General features: G+C 45.3%; 1 protein-coding gene across 1 annotated transcript in view; it reads right to left on the reverse strand.

The window, feature by feature from the left end:
- OBSCN (obscurin, cytoskeletal calmodulin and titin-interacting RhoGEF) overlaps window positions 1-21,449 on the reverse strand; it is a 2,124,484-nt gene that overhangs the window by 1,497,966 nt on the left and 605,069 nt on the right. The window contains exons 46-52 of the mRNA XM_078665296.1: window positions 10,138-10,401; window positions 8,099-8,365; window positions 7,673-7,939; window positions 6,809-7,075; window positions 6,022-6,288; window positions 5,282-5,548; window positions 4,580-4,846 (exon numbers count right to left, since the gene is read on the reverse strand). Coding sequence (XP_078521422.1) covers window positions 4,580-4,846; window positions 5,282-5,548; window positions 6,022-6,288; window positions 6,809-7,075; window positions 7,673-7,939; window positions 8,099-8,365; window positions 10,138-10,401 — 1,866 coding nt within the window. The remainder of the gene's footprint in view (window positions 1-4,579; window positions 4,847-5,281; window positions 5,549-6,021; window positions 6,289-6,808; window positions 7,076-7,672; window positions 7,940-8,098; window positions 8,366-10,137; window positions 10,402-21,449) is intronic.

Consider the following 21,449-nt stretch of genomic DNA (forward strand, 5'->3'; position numbering starts at 1 on the left):
AGCTCTGGCAGGGGCATTGAGTGGTGAAAGCTTTAGTGGCCTCCTGACAAGGGCCCTAGCACTTATATATTTTTTTACAAATTAAGCACTGATGAAGATGAGATACTGCAGGGGCTGGAGTAGCGATGGGATAGTTGATGGATAAATACAAAATGAAGACAAGGGACATTGCACTCTGTGGAGACACTACCTTCAGCTGTCAGTCATTTAAGTGCTGGAAATTCAGAATGTATGTATCCCAGACCAGTGAAGATGTGCTGTGATCACCAATATCACCTTTGTGAAAACATGAGGTGCCAACATAAGTTTAAATGCTGTGACTGCCTATTGCAAATCACAGAAACTATCAATGCAACTGCAGGAACGGTATATGAAAATGTGCGTCCTGCAGGTCGAGCAAAACCATTCAGTCTCTGAACTCAAGGGGCAACTTCTGGAATTTCACCATGCAAAGAAATACATTTAAGATATAAAGGTCTAGAATGGGACAAAAACCCCACCTCTGTCGTTCTTGGAAGCTGAGGAGTAACAGGAGTAATACCCCTGTCAAATTTCATCTCACAGCAGGAGCTCTATCGCTCCGTTGTTCAGAAGGGCAAAAAACACCTGCTGGGGAGAATGACATGGTCTGCCGGAGATGCAAAGGGGGCAAGAGGGATTATGGGAGGTGACTCCATACAAGGGAGACAATATCCACACTTGATGATAAGAAGGACCTATGGTCTGAATTGATGGACTGCAAGCATAACAAAAAAGAATACACCCACTATCACACAGGATGCATATGCTCCTTCTAAGAATAACTACAGAGTTGTTGTGGGAAGAGCTGGAAGGTAGATGAAATGGATTGCTGCTAGACTCTTTGGTGCCCTTGGGGACAGTAACATCCTATGGGACTGCCAAAAAAGGATTTAGTTGATGGATAGGTGGGCCCTGGGAATCACCTCTAAACTTCCTGCCCTGTTCGTGGAATCGGTGGGCTGGGAACACAAAACCAAAAAAATGAGCTGTGGCCTGGTGCTATTTGAATGTCTCCAGGGCTGACTATGCTTTCTCACCAAACAAGTAGGAGCCACTGAAGGCCTTATTTCTTCGTTTTGCTGGGCAGTCCCCGGAAACACATTCAACCATGTCTGGCTAGAATATATGATGATACAACGAATTCCGTTGCAACGCATGCCTTTACCACGCATGCGTTACAACGGAATTCGTTTACCACGCATAAACATTTCCTCGACTATTAGCGTGGTGACGTCATACGTCGTTAAGAGAAAACGGCATTTTTTTCCCGATTTCTCTTAACGACTATGATGCCGACGTGACTTATGGTGAGTTGTTTTATTTGGGGGGGAGACCCCCCAAGCCCCCCCTTTATTTTTTTTTTCCTTTACCACATATGCCTTTACTACAAACATCGTAGTAAAGGCATGCGTGGTAAAGGCATTAGTGGTAACCACGCATGCGTTGTACTGCATGCGTGGTTAAAGATTACGTGGAAACGGCTTCGTTGTAAAGGCCGTTTCCCGTCTGGCTATAGCCATTCAAGTTCCATTAGCCCTAGTCACAGAATCCCTGTGTCCGAGCTCAAGCAGAGAACCTTCTTGGCAGCGTCTTGCACATCAAGCACCACATGAGCAAAGTGGCCACATAAATGGCCCATTAGTTTGGCTACTCACAATTAGGGCAAGTACCAAATGGCATGAGAGCAGCAGATATGCATGTGGCTCTGGAAGAATGAAGAGCCAAACTTTCAGAGGAAATTATTTTCTTGCCCGTGGTCTCTATCCATTTTTTCTCCCTGTTCGGAGAAGTACAGGGAAACAAGCTAGAATTAATTTTCATACAAGAGGAAATTGCATCACCAGCCTATCAGGTGAGGGATGAACGACAAAAAACTTAAGGTTACAATGGGCCAGAGCAGAAGTCAGCTTGTGTTTATTCAGCTGAAATGGGACCCATGAGTACTTTGTCGGGGCAGGAATGGTTCAGAGTAAGACGGGTGCATACTGGAGAATCTCTGTAAGCATGTTAGCCTTGTTCTTCTCAAGAGGAATTCCAAGACCTTAGCACTTTTGTCTAGGCCTGCAGTAAGGGAGGCATTTTCCTTTATGGAAGGGCCAGTAGGACAGTCCATGTCAACTTCTGGAGAAGTGTCTAGTCCACTGGCATTTTCTATGGTCACATAAATATCCCCATTAGTATCAATAGATAGATTTTTTTTTGTTTCAATACTATCATCCTCATTACGGTAGACATTAATAGGCATCTGAATAAAGTAAGCGTCTGACCCAAAATGCACATTCGAGAGTGCAAAGCACAGAGTTCGAACTGAAGCTTGTAAAGAGGTTCATCAATGAAGCAAACATTAACCTTATATTTAATCTTGACCAAAATGGCTTTTATTAGAATTTTTGATGGCTCCAAGGAAGTTGGCACTGGCCCCTCTATCGCCACGAGAATGGTGCTAGAAGCAGAGAGGAGTTGTCCAGTCCCAGAAAAGTTGATACTAGCAGAGGCACAGTGTAAACTCTCACCATGATGGCTAAAGGTGCACTAAAGAAAGCCAATGCAGCAGTCTACTTAGGTGAAGACTAAACCGATGCTGGAGTCAAGATGACACAAGCAGCCATGACATTGGCAATCAAAAAATCAATAAATGCAACAAGGACTCCAGGAAACAAGGCTTTTCAGTATATGCACCCAGAATATGGAACTACAACCCTCAACATGACGTCCCTCATTGCTTCTGAATGTCAGAAGGGAACAGGCTTTTAAAAGGCCACCCCATCAGTCACTGATGAGGACCTGGCCGCTTGTCCATAGGCTGCCAGCTATGACCATAAGCCCTACAAGAAAGACATTGTTGTCTTTACCAAATGTGCATGATTCTGAGTGACTGTTACATACAAGAACCTGAAGTAGTCCCTAGTTCATTCTCCATAGTTAGCTGCATGCTTATAAATGTCAACCAATACAGACATTAGATTTAGGGCCTGATTTAGATCTCGACGGATGGAATACTCCGTCACAAACGTGAAGGATATCCCGTCCTCCGTATCATGATCTCGATATGATAGAATGGGATCGAGATATTGCGGACGGGAGATCCATCATATTTCTGACGGAGTATTCCCTCCACCAAGATCTAAATCAGGCTCTTAATTATCTTTAGCCATCAAAGTATCAACACACTTTTCACAACCGATACAAATGTTAAAAGCAATCACTATGTTAATCCCAGAAGGGCAAAAAATAATATCAGCATTGTTATTATGAGTATAATACCATCCTAATTATCAACATAATAATAATAATGTTTTACATAGTGCTTAATATGGCACTTCTGCCAATTCTTTGCACTGCAAACAGCAAGTGCAACCATTACATAATAAACTCAATTCAGAAGTTTGGACAATAAGCCATCCATATTGAGATCAAATCACTGAATGTTTCTGTGGATAGCATTCAACTCACTGAGTCATCTTGCCATCGAAAGGTTAAGGGCCTTCTTTAGAGTTTTGGTATATGGAAAACTACATCACAAACATGGTGGTGTCCCGATCGTCTTATTGCACACGTATTATAGCCTATGGCAGGAGTAAAATGGATGCTGTCAGCAAAACTGTAAATAAGGCCACAAGTCTGTTCTTACAGGATTTCAAACTGATGTGAAGGATACAAATAGATCTCTGGATAAGGTGCACTACTTGACAGATTAAGATTACTGATTCATTGTGTGACACTTCACATGGCAATAGCAGAAATCCCACTCTTCCATGACATCTCTGGTTCCCCTTTCACATTAGTTACCTTCTTATTCCAAAATAAAAAAAATAGAACTTACAAATGCATAGTTGTGATATACTGTGTACAACATAATCAAATCAATGATAGCTTTTAATCAGCCTGGGTGGAGGAGGGGGACTCTCAGACTTCGAATATGATATCCTTGTTAGGAGGAAATAAAAGTAAAATAGCACTGGATCAGACATTGCAATCTTGTAGCCAATGAAGGGTCCACATGTTAAAAGTTGGCACTTGAAATGAGAAGAGTGAATGTGTGTTAGTCACCTAGTGCTCCTCTTTATTCTTTGGCTCATTTTTATTTTTCATTGACTAGATATCTTAGTCAGGAGCTTCACTTGAGCTGGCCTGGTGTATTTGTGTACAGCTCTTATGGGAACTGTAAGTTTCTTTACACGTATATTTCCAAATTCGTACTTTTGAGGAAGTATCTTGCTCTTATCTAAGGAGTTTGCCTCCTTTTCTGATTGTTTTTGTGTGCGTCCTTTTTATGATTTTATGATAAAATCAAATAAAGGTATATTGACGACTTGACTAGATTTTCCAGTTTATTACTTCAGTGGCCTGACATCTCCTTATTGTATTAACTATCACATCAAACACCTTTCTTTAATCACTTGAAGAGTGTGTTGTCCACACTGACCTGCTGTTAATGCTTGGAGGACTTGCTTCCAAAATCTCTAGGTCACAATTGTTGAAAGAGAGTGCAACACTATTAGTTTTCATCTAGGCATGCTATAAACAAAATTTAAGTGAGTGTAGAAAAAAGCTTTACCGTTGACAGTCAAAATGGCTTCTGTCTGCTGTTCTCCACAGACGCAAGAGTAACTTCCAGAGTCGTGAAGATCTAAGCCATAGATGGTCAGTTCAGTAATGGTGCCCTCCTGTCTCATTTTGAATTTGTCACTCGGCTTCAGAGACATTTGCCCCTTTTTCCAAAGTACCAGAGGTGCCGGCTTGGTCAACTCACACTGAAGAGTGGTCGCTTCTCCCTCTGTGGCTTCTACGTTTGTCAGCTCTGTTTTAAAATGAATAGGCAATGCTGTGGAACAGAAGCGGAGAGTTAACCTAGCTTGTTCCACAAGAGCTTGTGCAAGAGAGCCTCACCTGGTGGGGACAAGTTTTCTTTGCAAGTAATATTTCACAGATGGAACATAACATTTACAGGCATGCACACGTCAGAATAGCAGGGGCAGTCAGACAAACATCAATGGCAGCTTGGAATAACAGAAGACACACAAATACACAAAGAAAGAATCACATTTAAAAAGACTGAGCACCTTGTAAGAAGATTTCAAGTAAATGCCCATGTTAGTCCAGAAAAGCTTTGCTACAAAGAGACTGAAAACACCTGACCCAAGAAAGGAAAGTTCTGTGAAGATGATGGTGATATAGATGGTGACATAGCAAGCAGTGAGCTCAACACTCACAAAGTGATAGCTGGAGTTGGGGTAAGGATACTACAGTACACATTTACCATTGACTGTCAATGTGGCTGTAGTCAGCTGGTCTCCACAAGCACAGGTGTACTCTCCCGCGTCTTCAATTTGCAGGTCCTGAATTATAAGCTCAGCGGTAGGACCGTCCTGCCTCATGGTGTACTTATCACCATCTTTAAGCATTCTCTTTCCCTTCTTCCATTCCACTGCGGCTGTAGGCTTGGTCAGTAGGCAGTGAAGGATCGCCTTTTCACCTTCTGTGACCTCCTCATTCTTCAGCTCTTCCTGGAATCGCACAGGAAGTTCTGACGGGTGCAAAAGAAAGTGAAAAAGGAGTATAAATCTACAGACTCAAAAGCACTGGTGTGCCCTCCTCTGTAGGGTATCAGAGTGTGGCAACGTAGCCAACACAACAGGCACTACATTAACCATTTTATTGTCTTCAAACGCAAGATGGAGTACAAAGCACCTATAGTTAAGCTGTGGAGTGGAAAAGGCTCAATATGAAATAACTGATGAGCCTATTGCGCATAAGAGGCACATTATATTGCAAGATAGGGACATCTGCAACTGACATCAAGAAATGCCCTTTTTTCAAGAAATATTTTTTCCCAAGAAAGCTGTGCATAAGAATGCAAGAGAACTAAGACCACTGCAAAAGATGTTAACAAAGAAAAGAAAGATGTTGACATGAAGAAATGAAAGCAAGATATGTGAACATGGTGCTCACAAGAGTACAATATGTGTTGATGCAAGGTATTATATGGAAGTCCTTTACCGTTGACTGTCAGGGTGGCTGTAGTCTTCTGGTCTCTGTATGTGCAGGTGTAATCGCCCGAATCCTCCACAGTGAGTTCATTGATCGTAAACTCAGCAATGCCACTGTCCTGCCTCATGGTGTATTTGTCACTTGCCCTAAGCGTTCTGGGTCCCTTCTTCCATTCCACTGGGGTGACAGCCTTGGTCAGTTCGCAGTGAAGAGTGACTGCCCCTCCTTCAGTGACTTCCTTACTCATCAGCTCTTGCTTGAAACTTACAGGCAGCTCTAAAAGACAACAAGGACCACACAATGCACAAACTCAGAAAAACAGAAGTAGCCTCCTTTGCCGATAACTAAAGGGTGATATCCTTGTGTCACACATTATCAAAATGCACGGAGTTGTCTATTCTCTTCAAACATGCAAAGAGACGGTGCTATTTTGGGAGAATAAATAGCTTTGTGAAGTCTTAGAAAACTATTGAGAAATACTGAGCAGAGTGAAACAGCTTATTTTGACTACAGGCTTGTCTGTGGATATAACCATCTATGTATGCATAGAAAATGCCATGATTGTCTACCTAGAGGATAGCGCCTGACACAGGACCAAATGGCACAGAATTAATACTACTGAGTGTAAATTTAGATCCTCAGGCACCATGATTGCATGTATGCTCAGCAATCTAATCGCAATATGGCTCAGAACAACAGCCAATGGAAAGAAAACCATACGAAAATAATGCCCGAGCTCAATACTCTAACAATTGTAACAGGATTTGGTGTATGGATTTACATGGAAGACATATACCATTAACAGTCAGTGCAGCTGTAGTTTTCTGGTCCCCACAAAAGCAGCTGTAGTCTCCTGCATCTTCAGCGCAAAGGTCATGGATTAGGAGCACAGTAGCAGGGCCATCCTGTTGCATGCTGTATTTATCACTAGCTCGAAGTGTCTGCAGACCCTTCTTCCATTCTACAGTGGCAGACGACTTGGTCAGTAGGCACTGAAGAGTGACTGTTTCACCTTCTGTGGCCTCCTGGCTCGTCAGCTCTTCCTTGAAGCGTGGGGGAAGCTCTGACACAAGACAGGGAAAGGAGAAGAGTTGAAATACACACTTAGATGAACTGCTATGTTCTCTTTTATCAATGAAGTGCGTGATACCATTATGATATCACAGTCACACACACACACACGCACACACACACACACAGACACACTCTTTCCCTAACATTTCTAGTGTCGACCAAGCAGCAAACCAAGAGAAAGTAGATTTGTTTAAATATCTATCTACATTGTGATAAAGGCAATTGGTGCCCCTTAAAACAAGTTGCAATATTGGGTGTATTTTTATGTAGTCAAGTTAAGTATATATGTATTTATAGGACGGTTCAGGCAGTGACATCTACAATGGCCAGCTGTGCCTAAAGCTCAGAGTTTGGATCTCCCTCAAAAGAATCGTCATCTAATTACGCTCGAACACAGAAAACAGCTTTTGTATTAAGTAACATGCCATTTCTCACAAGAAGACTGAAAACATAATGCAACAAAGTTATGCTTCGAAAACAAAATGGCGACAAAGAAGAGCAAGTCCAGGAAGAGCAAGATATGTGAGCTGACACTCACAAGGATAATGCGTTGAGGTACAGAGAGGATGACATTGAAAAAAATTACCATTGACTATCAGGGCAGCTGTGGTCTGCTGGTCTCCACATGTGCAGGTGTAGTATCCGGCATCCTCCACCTTCATGTCTTGTATTATGAGCTCAGCAGTAGGACCGTGCCGCCTCATGGTGTATTTATCATCCGCCCTGAGCATCCTCTGTCCCTTCTTCCATTCCACTGCGGCTGAGGACTTGGTCAGTGCACAGCGAAGAGTGACCATTCCTCCTTCAGTCACTACCACATCCTGCAATTCTTCCTCGAAGCGTGCAGGAAGTTCTGACGGATGTGAAAGAAAGAAAAGACATCAGGTTGAGAACCATGACAGGAATGATCTAGAAGCAGAGTGGGGACCAAGAAAAGACAGCCTAAAATAGAAAAACATAGATGAGCTCCACGCTCAAAAGATTGAAACAAGAGTGGGTGTGAGATATTTACCATGGACTTTCAAGGTAGCTGTCGTCTGCTGGTCACCACATGTGCAGGTGTAATCGGTGGCATCCTGGAGATCAACGTCACAGATTATAAGCTCTGCTATAGGGCCTTCCTGCCTCATGTGGTATTTGTCGCTTGGTCTGAGCGCCTTTAGTCCTTTCGTCCACTCCACCAGGGTGGCTGCCTTGCTCATTTCACAGTGGAGAGTGACCGTTCCCCCTTCTGTGACTTCCTTATTTGTCAGTTCTTCTTTGAAACGTGCAGGAAGCTCTAACAGACGCAAAAAGAAAATGGGGCAGTGAAAACACAGGAGCCAGCAGCCGATTAGCAAGCAATGCAGTATTTTTTGGGAGCAAAGCAGGCGATCGGTATGGACGATGCATACAGGTGTGTGCACTTGATCATGAAAAATGTTTTAAATGATGTGACTTCAATGTTCCACTGAATTTAAAAGTGTGAGGAAAGACTGGGCAAAGATGCTTTTCATTGAAACACTGCGGGATACAATTGCTTTTGAGGGAAAGTTGTCTCTATAAATGGATTCAATACACTCGAAGTTCATGTTGCACATTCCTCATACCGTCAGGTTCATGGTATGGTAAACTTGCCCCAGCATATAATCCCCATCTTTTATCTTGTGCTTTGGTGTACTACAGCTGTGTAGGACAGCTCAATATTTCATACTAGCAAAACTTCATTGGGAATAAGTACGTGCAGAAGCATCTCTGCGGTATGATACCACAAAACAGTGATCTGTGTTACAACCTGGCTGTAGCTACTGCCCATTAAAGAAAGTTGATTTGTCCCTGGTGGAGATTTCTGCTGATGGTAAAAAGCCTTGGCTGAGCACTCCCTTGGATCTGCCTCCTCGTATGACCCTCATTTTAATGACAGAAACCCCCACATGAGGCCTTCCTCCTTCCAACTCGGTGCTTGATACCTTTTGTAAGTGGGGAATGTGATAATATCATCCAGGTGAGGACGAGTCCTTAACTACTTCTAGTCCGAAGTGTTACCTGGACACAATTCTTCAAGTAACGCTACTGGTATTTTTAGGGGCTGGAGTCCCAGGGAACACTGCCCTCCACAGGGAAGGGACCAAGAGAGCTCCATCCTTTACAGGACGAAAAAACACTGTATTCAACATTGTGTTCCGCTCTTGGGTAGTATAACAGTCAAATGATTCCTTTAGGAATCAGAAAGCAAGTCAGCAGGATTTTATATATACAGCCCTCTCCTCCTAGCATGTATCACTCTCAAGGGTAGGCTGTAAATGAGCTCTAACGATAGACAACGTCCATCTTGCTCACTGAGATTTGGGGGGCCTGCGAGCATGGCATTTCCCAAAAAACACAGGGATGTGCTCAAATAAAAAATCATGAAGAGATATGCAAAAGGAGGAGGTTTTATTGGGTATTGGTGGGGACAAGGGTTTGAGTCAATCAACAGGTAAGCAGCAATGCTTTACCCACCACTTTGGTCAAACAAATTAGACCACGTGTTGGACAAGAAAAGCAAATCACTTGGTGTATCACTACTTATAAGCACACTTACCAATCAATTAGCAGAGGAGTTATTGCCCACGATTTGCTTGGAAATTGCTGTCACTCATATCAAAAACTGAACTATATCTCAGGAATAAGTAAAAGGCATTACCCATGTCAATGTTACTCATATCATCAGAAGTCCATGTTGGCCCAGATGGAAATAAAACTCCCATCCAGATTTTTGCAGTAAATGCTCAAAACAGTGAGCTCTTAATTGACAAGAAAGGAGAATTTAGGCTCCAACAAGCTAAAGAATGAACAGACGTCTTCCGAGGCCACAACCAAGCAGACATTGAAAAGTGAAATTAATAGATCAGAATTCCTGAAACGATACTCTATACGATAACTAATCACCATTATGAAAATATGAAAAAAAGATTTGCCTTTAAGAAAGAAATACATTTAGACAAAGTGTGATGTAGTGAGTGATATGGAGGCTATCGTCTACATAGTCAAACACAGGCCGTGGTAGAAATATTATACTTAAAAATGTACCATTGATGGTTAACTTTGCTGTGGTTTGTTGCTCTCCACACATGCAAGTATAATCTCCAGAATCCTTCATGTCTACGTCGTTAATATTTAATTCTGCTACAATGCCATCCTGGTTCATGCTGTATTTGTTGCTCGGTTTCAACTCCCTGTGTCCTTTTTTCCACACAACCGAGGCAATCTTGGTTAGCTCACAGTGGAGAGTGGCAATTTCTCCTTCGCAGGTCTCAATATCCTTTATTTCTTCTTTGAAAAGTGCAGGCAGAGCTGAGGAAGATGAGCATGAACAAAAATGAGTTAGATTTCCCAGCTGCAATTTTCTCCATTTGGGCGTGATCTGAGATTATACTCTTCAAATGAAGTTTACTATAATCACCAACCTTGAAACTATCAAACTAAGGGGCACATGCATCATTGTAGGATTTTGCACTTCCTAAATTGCGAAAATTAAGGAATCGCAATTTAGGAATTGCAAAATCCTATGCATCAAGAAATCCTAAAAGTTTTTAGGATTTCTTAATTTTCGGAAATTGCGATTCCTTAATTGCGAATCGCAATTAAGGAATGGCATTTCATTGATTCCTATGGGCCTAAAGGCCCATAGGAATCAATGCCTTTTTGCGGAAAAAAAATTTGCGAATGAAATTTTGATGATGCATTGCAAGGGTGCTGAGGGGGGTTCAAAGGACCCCCCTGCACCCTTGAAATGTTTGTTTTAGTGCAAGTTTCACACACACATGTCCAAAGGACATGTGTGTGTGTAACATGACACTTTCCAAAATGCATTTTTGTGCTTTTTTTCAGAATTTCGCAAATTTACACGAGGGTCAACCTCGTGTTAATTTGCACTTCCTATTTCAAAATTTGCATTTTTTTTTAAATTCATGCATTGCATTTAAGGAATCGCACAAATGCGATTCCTTAAATGCAATCGCATTTTTAGGAATTGCAAAAAAATGTGGATTTTCACAAATTGTTTCATGCATCCCAAAAACTTATTTAGGAAGCGCAAACGGCCGAATTTACCGATTCGCACCGTTTGCACTTCCTAAATAGGTTGATGCATGCGCCCCTAAGTCCTAAAAGTGAAAAAACACCCCATATTGGACTTAGGTTTTGTATCTATTAGTGAAATTCAAATGAAGTCTGAGTGCAAAGCAGGATTTTCCAATCCTGGTTGTTACTTACCAGAGGCGCAACTAGAGTCAAATTTCGGGGGGGGCTAAGAAAAAATTTCGGGGGGGGGGCTGAATCTTTAGGCAATCGGCATAGTCGAGCTGCAGGGACTCTTAAAGGGGTGAAACAACAACAAAGCCCCATTAACATGCACAAGGTCTTTTAAAGACCTGTTAGGTGCTCGGGTGCGGCTGTGTGTGCGCCCGGGAAGTGTCTCATCCTGGGCTGCCACACACGACAGGGGGGCTGGAGCCCTTTGAGGCCAATGGGTGTGGCGCGCCTGTTACTTACACTATCCATTGAAATCCAGTAGTTTACTTCAACATGTTCAAGAGACTTGAACCAAGATTAAAAATCACAGAATGCAATAGGATATTCAATGAAATTTCATGACTGGAAATTTAGGGCCTGATGAAAAGTTTTGGGTTGGATACTTCATCACAAATGTGACTGATACCCTGCTTTCTTAATTACAAATGAATTAGTATATAATACACTTGTTTGCAACTGAGTATCATTCCGTCAAATTCAAAATCAGGCCATAAGTTTTTCCAGTCAGAAAATAAATAGGCAATCCCAGATGTAAATGATACAGCCTGGAGTAGGAACAGATTATAGTGTATGTCAGGAGACCACAATGAAATTAGTCTCAATCATAGTTTCAATATGTTATGACAGGAATATTATCCCCCGCACAGTGTACAATTGTGTCCCTCTGCCGTTACTGCAAACTGCCTGTATCTGGTATCCTGGTTCTTTATTTTGATCATAGCTTCAAACTAAACTAGTGTCTGTGTAGAGAAAAAGGCTTATTTCTTGCTATGAGTGAGGTCCTGGATTGGTCCTGTGACTTGCAGGGGGCACCAAGCGTGGTTTGTACTAAACCCATCATGGGCTTAGTACAAACAGCAGTGGTGGCATCATGACTACTTTGTGAATTCACAGTTGTGGAACAGACCTTTTTATGTTTCTCTGGAGTGGAGGTCTATGGACCCATTCGGGCAAACCAGCAAGTAACCCAACCCTAATAAACTACATTTCTCGGCATCCATAGCGAGAGTCACACCCCACGTGACTCGGACGCAGCGCTAGAAACCGGATATAGCACAGCTGGGCGATCGGATGCTGCCGATTATCCTGGCGTATTCCCGTGGCTGCTGTTTCAGGATCTCTGGAGTCTAGGTGGTAAAAGTGCGCCTGGCACCTTTTGGACCGCCTTTTTTTCGCTTTCCTGGAGGTCCGTGCTATCAGTTCACGCGGGCGCGCCCCGTTGTTCCTCTGTTAGAGAGATAGCGCTTATTAGCGATCTCTTGTAGACGAGCGCAATAGCGCCCTTGGTGATTTACTGTTTCCCCCATGCTCCTCTGCTGGAGGAGACCGCGTGTTCTCCCGCAGTCTCATGCAGAGGAGCGCCTGGCGCTTCCACTTGGGCATTGTTGCCATGAGGCTCCCTGTTGGAGAGACCCGCTTTCAGCTGTGGTCTCATGCGGGGAGTCAGTGATCTCCTTACTCGGCAGGACAAGGCGATTCCCTGTGAGTAGGCTGACAAAGGTAATCTGAGGGGCTGTTCAAGGCTGTACTTTTGACCCTAATCTTTGAACTACCTTAGCTTTTCATACTTCGGTTGCTGCAGACCCATTGCTCCTGTACTAGTGGTATTATTTGCAGACCATTATTGGTTGTCATACCATAAGGGAAACTCCTCAGTGAAGTGAATTCTTAAGAATGATGCTTACGATTAACTGAGGTGTAAGGTTCTGGGTTGTAAATAATGGCCCTTCGCTAGTTTAGAGGTGAAGTATGTTTATTGTAAATCACAGGATCACAGAGGAGCGCCGGCCGACGCTTACAAACTCTCTGGGCATTTCGCGCGCACCGGGAGCTGCGCGCGCAGCTTCTAATGTGGGCGTCGCACGTCACGGCTACGTGACGTGCGTCAACTAGACTGCAAACGCTACATATCTCCCCTTTTTATTAAACAAGAAAGAGTCACTTACAGTTCATCGTCCAATTCAAAATCTCGGAACCTGGAAGGTCTTACCACCTGCCTTCCACTCCTTGTGACCCTGACTGGGCTCTCCATAGTCCCTTGACTCTGCGCCTCAGTGTTTATTGTCCCTTCATTCACAACTCTTCCTTCGTGCATGCTTCTCTCCAGCCTTCGCTTTCCACTCCTTGACTTCCATTTTCTCCTTCTTCTTCACTTACCGTTCCCACTCTCACCCCAACTTGCTGATCCGCAGCTGCTGGATTCCTCTCCACGTCCGAGCTTTCCTTATCTTCCCAATCAGCGCTCTGTGGCTCCCAGTCCAAAACTTTGTTACACCTGGCCATGCGGTCTTGGGACCACACGTTCCCGTCGCTTAGTAAAGCGGCCCGATCATACACTTCTACCACTTGCAACGGCTTGCTGTATTTGCTGTCTCCCTTCTTCTGCAGGGTGGCTAATCTTACTCTTACCCACTCTCCTTGCTCCAGGCCTGTGCCTTGGACATTCCTTCGTTTGTTGTAGTGGTTGCTGTAAATTGTTTGTGCTTTTTCCAAGTTGGCCCGCACCACTGCAGGGGACCATTCACTGGTGATAAGCTTTTCCTTCCAAATCCTGTTGTCGTGGGTGAAAGGTTCACGTCCTCTCAATATTTGGAATGGACTATATCCCGTACCAGTGGGGGTTATCCTGTAGGCCCATACCATGTTCTCTAGTGCCTTCTCCCAGTTCTGTTCACTTGATATGGCCGCTTGTATGGCTCCCATCACTACCCTGTTAAATCTTTCCACCAAACCGTTTCCGGCCGGATGGTAGATTGCAGTATGCTTGACAGTGATGCCATTTCTGTGCATGAACTTAGTCCATTTCTCCGACGTGAACTGGGGTCCATTATCGCTTAAGATCGATTTTGGAATTCCTTCCCTCGTGAAAGTCTCGGACAGAAACTTTATGATGTTCTCTGTGTCCATGGATTCATCTACTCTCAATTCCGGCCACTTAGAATAGCGGTCCATAAGCACGCACACATATTTCTGTGTGCCTTGATCGTCTAGGACGGGTCCCAAAATGTCTATGGAAAGTTCTTCCCACGGATTCGAAGGAGGATCAAACTTTCCTATCGCTGGCCTCAATGGTTTTAATGTCTTGTCCGCCCGTTGACATTGGGGACACTCTCTGACATGCCTTTCAGCCCTTAGGTCCATGCCTGGCCACCAATAATTTTGCTTGGCACGTGCCTTGAGTTTCCCTATGCCCAGGTGTCCCTCGTGTAGCAAGTCCATCAGTTTTGGGGTGAGGATCCTTGGGGGAATCACCTTATCACCTCGGTATATGAAGATCCCTCTGTCTCCTACCGACAATTCTTCCCGCACTTCAAAGTACGGCTTGAGGCCTGCTCTCATGCTTCTTTTGTCTGGCCATCCTTGTACGATGTACTCCTTTACTTCCCTTATGTCAGTGTCCTCTTCATATGACTTGGTCCATTCTTGCAGACTAATCAGTTTCTCTTGATCCTCTATTAGAGCTACCAATTCCCCACTGTCCACTGGATCTTCCTCTCCTGGCTCCATGGCAGCTGCCCTGCTTAGATAGTCCGCTACTCGGTTCCGGCTTCCAGGAATGTACTCAACATCATACCTGAACTCGAGCAACTTTAGAGACATCTTGGATATCCGAGGGGTGGCGCTGGCATGTCCACTCGACGTCAGCACCTTCACCAGCGGTTTGTGATCTGTTCTGAGTAGGAAACGTGTTCCCCACAGAAATTTCCGGAATCTCATCATGGCCCACACGACCGCCAGCATTTCTTTCTCAATCACACTGTATTTGCTCTCCGTATCTGTCAATGCTCTGGACGCAAAGCTGATGGTCTCCATCTCCCCTCTGCCTCTGTCTTGCATGAGTACCGCGCCCAGGCCTTTGTCGCTGGCATCTGTTGTCAGTACCGTGGTGCCTTGTGGGTCATATCCCTTGAGGGGAACAGCTCCAATAACATCCCTTTTGATCAGTTCGAACTCTGCTTGGGCTTCTGGTGTCCACTGGAACACCGTGCTGTCTCTAGTCAGTAGCCTCAAGTGGTGGGTTTTGGAGGCGAAGTGTACTACAAACTTGCTGTAGTACTCCGCCATCCCCAGGAACGACCGAACCTCTTCCTTGTTCCTGGGCGGCGGTGCTTCAGCGATGGCTTTGACATTCTCCACTTTGGGGGTAACCCCCTGTCGCCCAATCTCATGACCTAGGTACGTCACTGACTGCAGTCCCAATCTACACTTCGACCACTCCGCCGTGAGGCCTTTGTTCTCTAGTGTTTTCAACACTTTTCCCAGCTTCTGATCGTGATCCTGCTGGTCTCGCCCCATCACCAAAATGTCATCCTGAAAATACTGGACATCCTTGCAGTCTCTGAACAGTTGATGCATCATTTTCTGGAATACAGCAGCCGCTGAGGCCAACCCAAAAGGCATCCGACAAAATTGGTAACATCCAAATGGGGTGATGAAGGATGTGAGCCGTTTGCTGTCCGGGTGCAGTGCAATTTGGTGATAGGCCGAGGTCAAATCGATAGTGGAGTACCACTGTACCCCTCTGGTCTTGGTCAACATTTCCTCAATTCTGGGGAGGGGAAATTTCTCCACAACGATATTCTTATTCAGTTCTCTCAGGTCCACGCAGAGCCGGACCTTACCATTTGGCTTCATTACGACCACCAGGGGCGCCAACCATTCTGCACAGGTTATCGGCTCGATTATTCCTTTCTTTTCCAGCTCTTGGAGTTCCATTTGGACTGCCTCTCTCACCGCAATCGGCACATTCCTCACCTTGTGGGCTACCGGAATGGCCCCTTCCTTGAGCACAATCCTGTGTTGGAAGTTTTCCATCCGTCCCACTGTTCCACCAAATACCTTCGGGTAGTTCTCCTTCCATTTGTTCAGATCCGGCCATTCTTCTTGCTCAGTCAGTAATATTTGCTCTTTTCCTCCTGGATCCAGTTTGATCCCTAGGTCCCCCTGGTCTAGCCATCCCAGGACCGAGGGTCCCTTTTCTGCAATGTACAGCTTGCACCATGCTGACCGGCCCCTGAATTCGAACAGTAAGCGGCGGAACCCCAACATTGGAATGCGGTCCCCGTTATAAGTGACCGGTCTTATGTCTAGCTTTTCCAACTCCGGTCCCAACTTGGGCCTGAATGTTTCTTCCCATACTGCCTGTTGGATGATGGTGAAGGGGGATCCTGTGTCCGCCACCACGGTGATGGTGATTCCTCCCATTGCCATGTCCAGGATGGGTTTTGTGGATTTCTTCCCTTCTATGCTCATTACCTGGTCGTATATGCACAGGACAGTAATCACCTCTTCTTCTGCTACTTCTTCCAGATCGTCATCACCCTGCTCAACGCATTTCACTGTTTCCTTCGATTGTTTCCTCCTACACACCTTTTCATAATGGCCCAGAATACCACAGTGTAGGCACTTGGCTCTGAACGCGGGGCATCTTCTGTCACGGGCATCGTGGGACCAACTGCCACATCTGTAGCACGATTTCTTGCTGTCACTCCCTGGTTGTTTCCCTTGCCACCTGCTAGTGCCTTTGGTTGCCACGTCTTTTCCTCTCTGGTCCTTACGGTGGTCTCCTTCTTGTATCCTGTTCACCATTGTAGGGGTACCCACATCTTTCTTGGTTGCTGCCGCACACCTCCTAGCCAGCTCAGCCCTCTTTACAATGACCATTACTTCTTTGAGCGTGGTGTTGCCACTCGCCCACAACTTGTCTTGGACCTGCGTGCTCGTGGTGTGCATCACGATCTGGTCCTTTATGAATTCATCCTCCCACAGTGCGTATTTACACGGGGCCGCTAGTTTCCTCAAGGCCCCTACATATTCCTCTATGGTTTCTCCAGCCCGTTGTTTCCTTTGCTGGAAGTTGAACCTATCCACTGATACACATATGGTGGGGCGGTACCTCTCGTCTAGGTCTTCTACTGCATGGGCATAGACATCCGTATCCGTGTCCTCTCTCTTCTTGGGCACCAGACTCTTGTTAATCCTGAGACCTTCCGGTCCCAGGTTCAGCAGCAGGATACGTTTTCTCCTTTGGGGGGTGAACTTCTCTTCATTTTCGTCCTCTAGGACCCCTATGAAATTTTCGATATATTCCTTCCAATCCTCCCACTTCATCAGGGGTTCGCCAGGTTTAGGTAGGAACTGCACCGGCGCTATTGCATATCCTGCCGGTGTGCTCATCCTCGCCTCCTTGACCTCCGGCGCCTTGCTGGTGGGGCTCCCTGGGGTACTGTCCTTCACTTCTGTAGGGGCGTCCTCCCGGGGACTCCTAGTTCTGGTCCCCTCTTCCTCCCCTTTGGTAGCCAGCGCTGTTCCTACCTTCCACGGTGTGTTGGGAAGGTCTTTGTGGCACTGCGTCTCCTGTGGTGTGTAGAGCCGCTTCTCTGGCCGCTGCGCCGCCCCTCCGGTTGCTGTGGCACTGCCACGCTCCTCTGCCTGTCTTACTTGGTGGGCACAGCTTGCCCCCTCGTGCTCTCCACTCTCTCGGGGCCAGTAGCGCCGCTCTGCGCTTTGGCTCGTGATCAGGGTTCACCTGCTTGCTGCAGCCCACGTGGTGATGGGTTCGTTTTTTTTTTCGTTTTTTTTTCCTTGGTTCTGGTGGGGAATCCCGTCCTCGTCGCCACTGTAAGGTTCTGGGTTGTAAATAATGGCCCTTCGCTAGTTTAGAGGTGAAGTATGTTTATTGTAAATCACAGGATCACAGAGGAGCGCCGGCCGACGCTTACAAACTCTCTGGGCATTTCGCGCGCACCGGGAGCTGCGCGCGCAGCTTCTAATGTGGGCGTCGCACGTCACGGCTACGTGACGTGCGTCAACTAGACTGCAAACGCTACATGAGGGTTACGGATATTGCTGCTATCCAGACAGTAATCCGAGGACAGAAAACGAGATTCACTTGAAGTATCGTGGTATCTGAACAATCCAAAGTCTGCTCCGTCTTTGGCATTGTACAAGTGAGTTATTGTACCATGGCCTTTCATTGTTTCTTCACGTTTGGTTGTTCTTTATATTTCATTTCCTAGGAGAGAGAGAGACTGTCGTGTTCTGTCTGTGCGCCGGGAGATACATCATACACGGGACACAGTTTCTTCTTATACTCCTTTATTTACATTGCATATTACAGCGGGTTATCATCTGGTCAGCTGTTGGTCAGCACGTCCGTCCCCATCTGCCTCCTAGCCATTGTGTGTCCCCTTCCTGTCCCCGTCACCGGATCTGGTGTCCGGTGACTTGGTCACTCTGCCTGAGGCCCCACAGGGTCCTAATGCCCCACTGTCCATTGCCCACACTGTCGGGTCACGACACCTCCCCCCTTGTTGCAAACAAAAGTTCGTGACACATTTACCATAGTCCTCATTCACAATTATATGGAAGGGGTGAACGAACGAGAGAGAGAGGGAGAGGGAGAGAGAGAGAGAGAGAGAGAGAGAGAGAGAGAGAGAGAGAGAGAGAGAGAGAGAGAGTACTTGTCATTCTACATTTCTTAATGAATCTAATGTCTCCATCGCTTCCTTGTCCTCTATCTTCCACCGTCCATGTGGCTGCCGTTGTCGCTGCCATTTCTTCTTCCTCTGCCTTCTTTGTCCTTGAAATGCTATCTATTTCTTGTTATTCGTTGTTGTTCGTCGGCAGCGGTTATCATCTATCCTTTCACTTTCGTCACCGCCAGTGACTCTTTGGAGAACTTGTTGTCTTGTCTCTATATTCATTCTGTCTCAACACCTTTGGTCCTGGCCCTGAGGTGCCTCTTGCCTTTGTTTCCTTGGTGGCGCTTGTCCGCTCTGCTCATTGCATGTCTTTGTCCTTTCTTCTTCTTTTTTTTTTTTTTTCTTTGCTGCTCTTTCTCCTGCGGTATGTCTTTCCGTGTTGCTCCTTTTTACCCCTTTTTCTAGGCTCTCCTTGTCCTTTTGGCCTTTTCTAGGCTCTCCTTGTCCTTTTCTCTTGTGTCCCTTTTGTGTCTTTTTCCTTCTTCTTCTTCTGTTATTCTCCTTGTCCTTTTAGCCTTTTCTGGGCTCTCCTTGTCCTTTTAGCCTTTTCTAGGCTCTCCTTGTCCTTTTCTCTTGTGTCCCTTTTGTCTTCTTCTTCTTCTGTTATTCTCCTTTTCTTTTAGCCTTTTCTGGGCTCTCCTTGTCCTTTTCTCTTGTGTCCCTTTTGTGTCCTTTTTTTCTTCTTCTTCTTCTGTTATTCTCCTTGTCCTTTTAGCCTTTTCTAGGCTCTCCTTGTCCTTTTCTCTTGTGTCCCTTTTGTGTCCTTTTTTTTCTCCTTCTTCATTTGTTATTCTCCTTTTCTTTTAGCCTTTTCTAGGCTCTCCTTGTCTTTTCTCTTGTGTCTCTTTTGTGTCCCTTTTTTGTTGTCTTTGTGTCTCTGTCCCTTTTTTGTTGTCTTTGTGTCTCCTTTTTCTCTCTTTTTCTTTTATGTTCTCCTTTTCTCTTTCCTGTTTCTTTGGTCCCTTCTTTCCTCGTTATTTTACTCCTCTTTCTTCTTTTCTTTATTGCCTTGTAACTTCTCCTTTGCTCTTTCTTCGTCCTTGTGCGATCTTTGTCCTTTTATTTCTCTTTGTTGTTCTACTTTCTCTCCTTTTGTTTCTTTCTTTATATTGTTGTGTCTCTTTTCTGTCTTTTAATTAGCCTTCTCCGACTTCTTCCACTCTCTTGTTCTTTTTTCTTATATGTGTATATATTCTTTCTTTCTTTCTCTTTCTCTATTTGTCATTTTGTTATTCTCTCGTAATCTCTTTTCTTATTGCACCATCATCTTCCTTTGCCTTATTGCTCTTTTTCCACTTGTGCGCTTTTTTTTTTTTTCGTTATTTATCCTTTATTCTTCTTTATCTTCTTTTTCTTCCCGTCTTTTCTTCTTGCTCGCGTTCTCCTTTATTCACCTTGTCTTATGTTCTTCTTCTTCTTTGCCCTTTGCCTGGCTTTGAAATGGCTGCTCTCCTTTTTCCTATGGCCTTTCCTTGAATGTCCCCTTCAAAATGTCCCTTTGGTCGTCTTTGTCCTTTCTTGTCCTTAATATGCCCCTTTATTCTCCTTATTTCCGGCTTTTTGTTTTATTTATTACTACTTCTCGTCGTCTTTCCTTTCTCATTTCCTTCTTTTTCGACGTTATTTGGCCCTAAAACGGCCGCTCCATTATTGTCTATCTGTTGCATTTGCCAATGCTTTTTTTTTCTTCTGTTGCATTTGCCAATGCTTTTTTGTTACAGCCGTTGTATTTGCCAATGTTTGTTTGTTACTTGCCAATGCTTGTTTGTTGCTTGTCAGTGCTTACTTGCTGTTTCAGGCTCTTTGCCTGACTTCAAAATGGCCGCCGATGATCCCTCGCAGGGGATTGGTCAATATTGCCTGACTTCAAGATGGCCGCCGGGAATCTCGTTTTCAGCGAGATTTCGGTCGTTTCTGCTCGTTTCTTCGGTGGGGGGGGGGCAGTTAGGCGGCGATTTCACTCACCGGAGTCGTGGTCCACCGCTTGAGTCACCCATCAAGGTAGGGCAATTTCCTTCACTTCTGCCGCCGAGGGGGGCACTCGGTAGGCGTTTTCTTTGGCCACACGCTTCTGCCGCCGAGGTGGGCACTCGGTAGGCGTTTTCTTTGGCCACACGCTTCTGCCGCCGAGGTGGGCACTCGGTAGGCGTTTTCTTTGGCCACACGCTTCTGCCGCCGAGGTGGGCACTCGGTAGGCGCTTTGTTTAACGCTATTCCGCCGCCGAGGTGGGCACTCGGTGGGCGTTTTCCGCAGCGCACTCAAGCCTCCAGACACGCTTGGGTTTTTTTTCATCCCACCCTTCGTCGCCAGTTGTCGTGTTCTGTCTGTGCGCCGGGAGATACATCATACACGGGACACAGTTTCTTCTTATACTCCTTTATTTACATTGCATATTACAGCGGGTTATCATCTGGTCAGCTGTTGGTCAGCACGTCCGTCCCCATCTGCCTCCTAGCCATTGTGTGTCCCCTTCCTGTCCCCGTCACCGGATCTGGTGTCCGGTGACTTGGTCACTCTGCCTGAGGCCCCACAGGGTCCTAATGCCCCACTGTCCATTGCCCACACTGTCGGGTCACGACAGAGACGTAAGAGGGTGTGCAGGA

The sequence above is a fragment of the Lissotriton helveticus genome, chromosome 10 (assembly GCF_964261635.1).
Source record: "Lissotriton helveticus chromosome 10, aLisHel1.1, whole genome shotgun sequence".
Taxonomy (NCBI): Eukaryota; Metazoa; Chordata; class Amphibia; order Caudata; family Salamandridae; genus Lissotriton; species Lissotriton helveticus.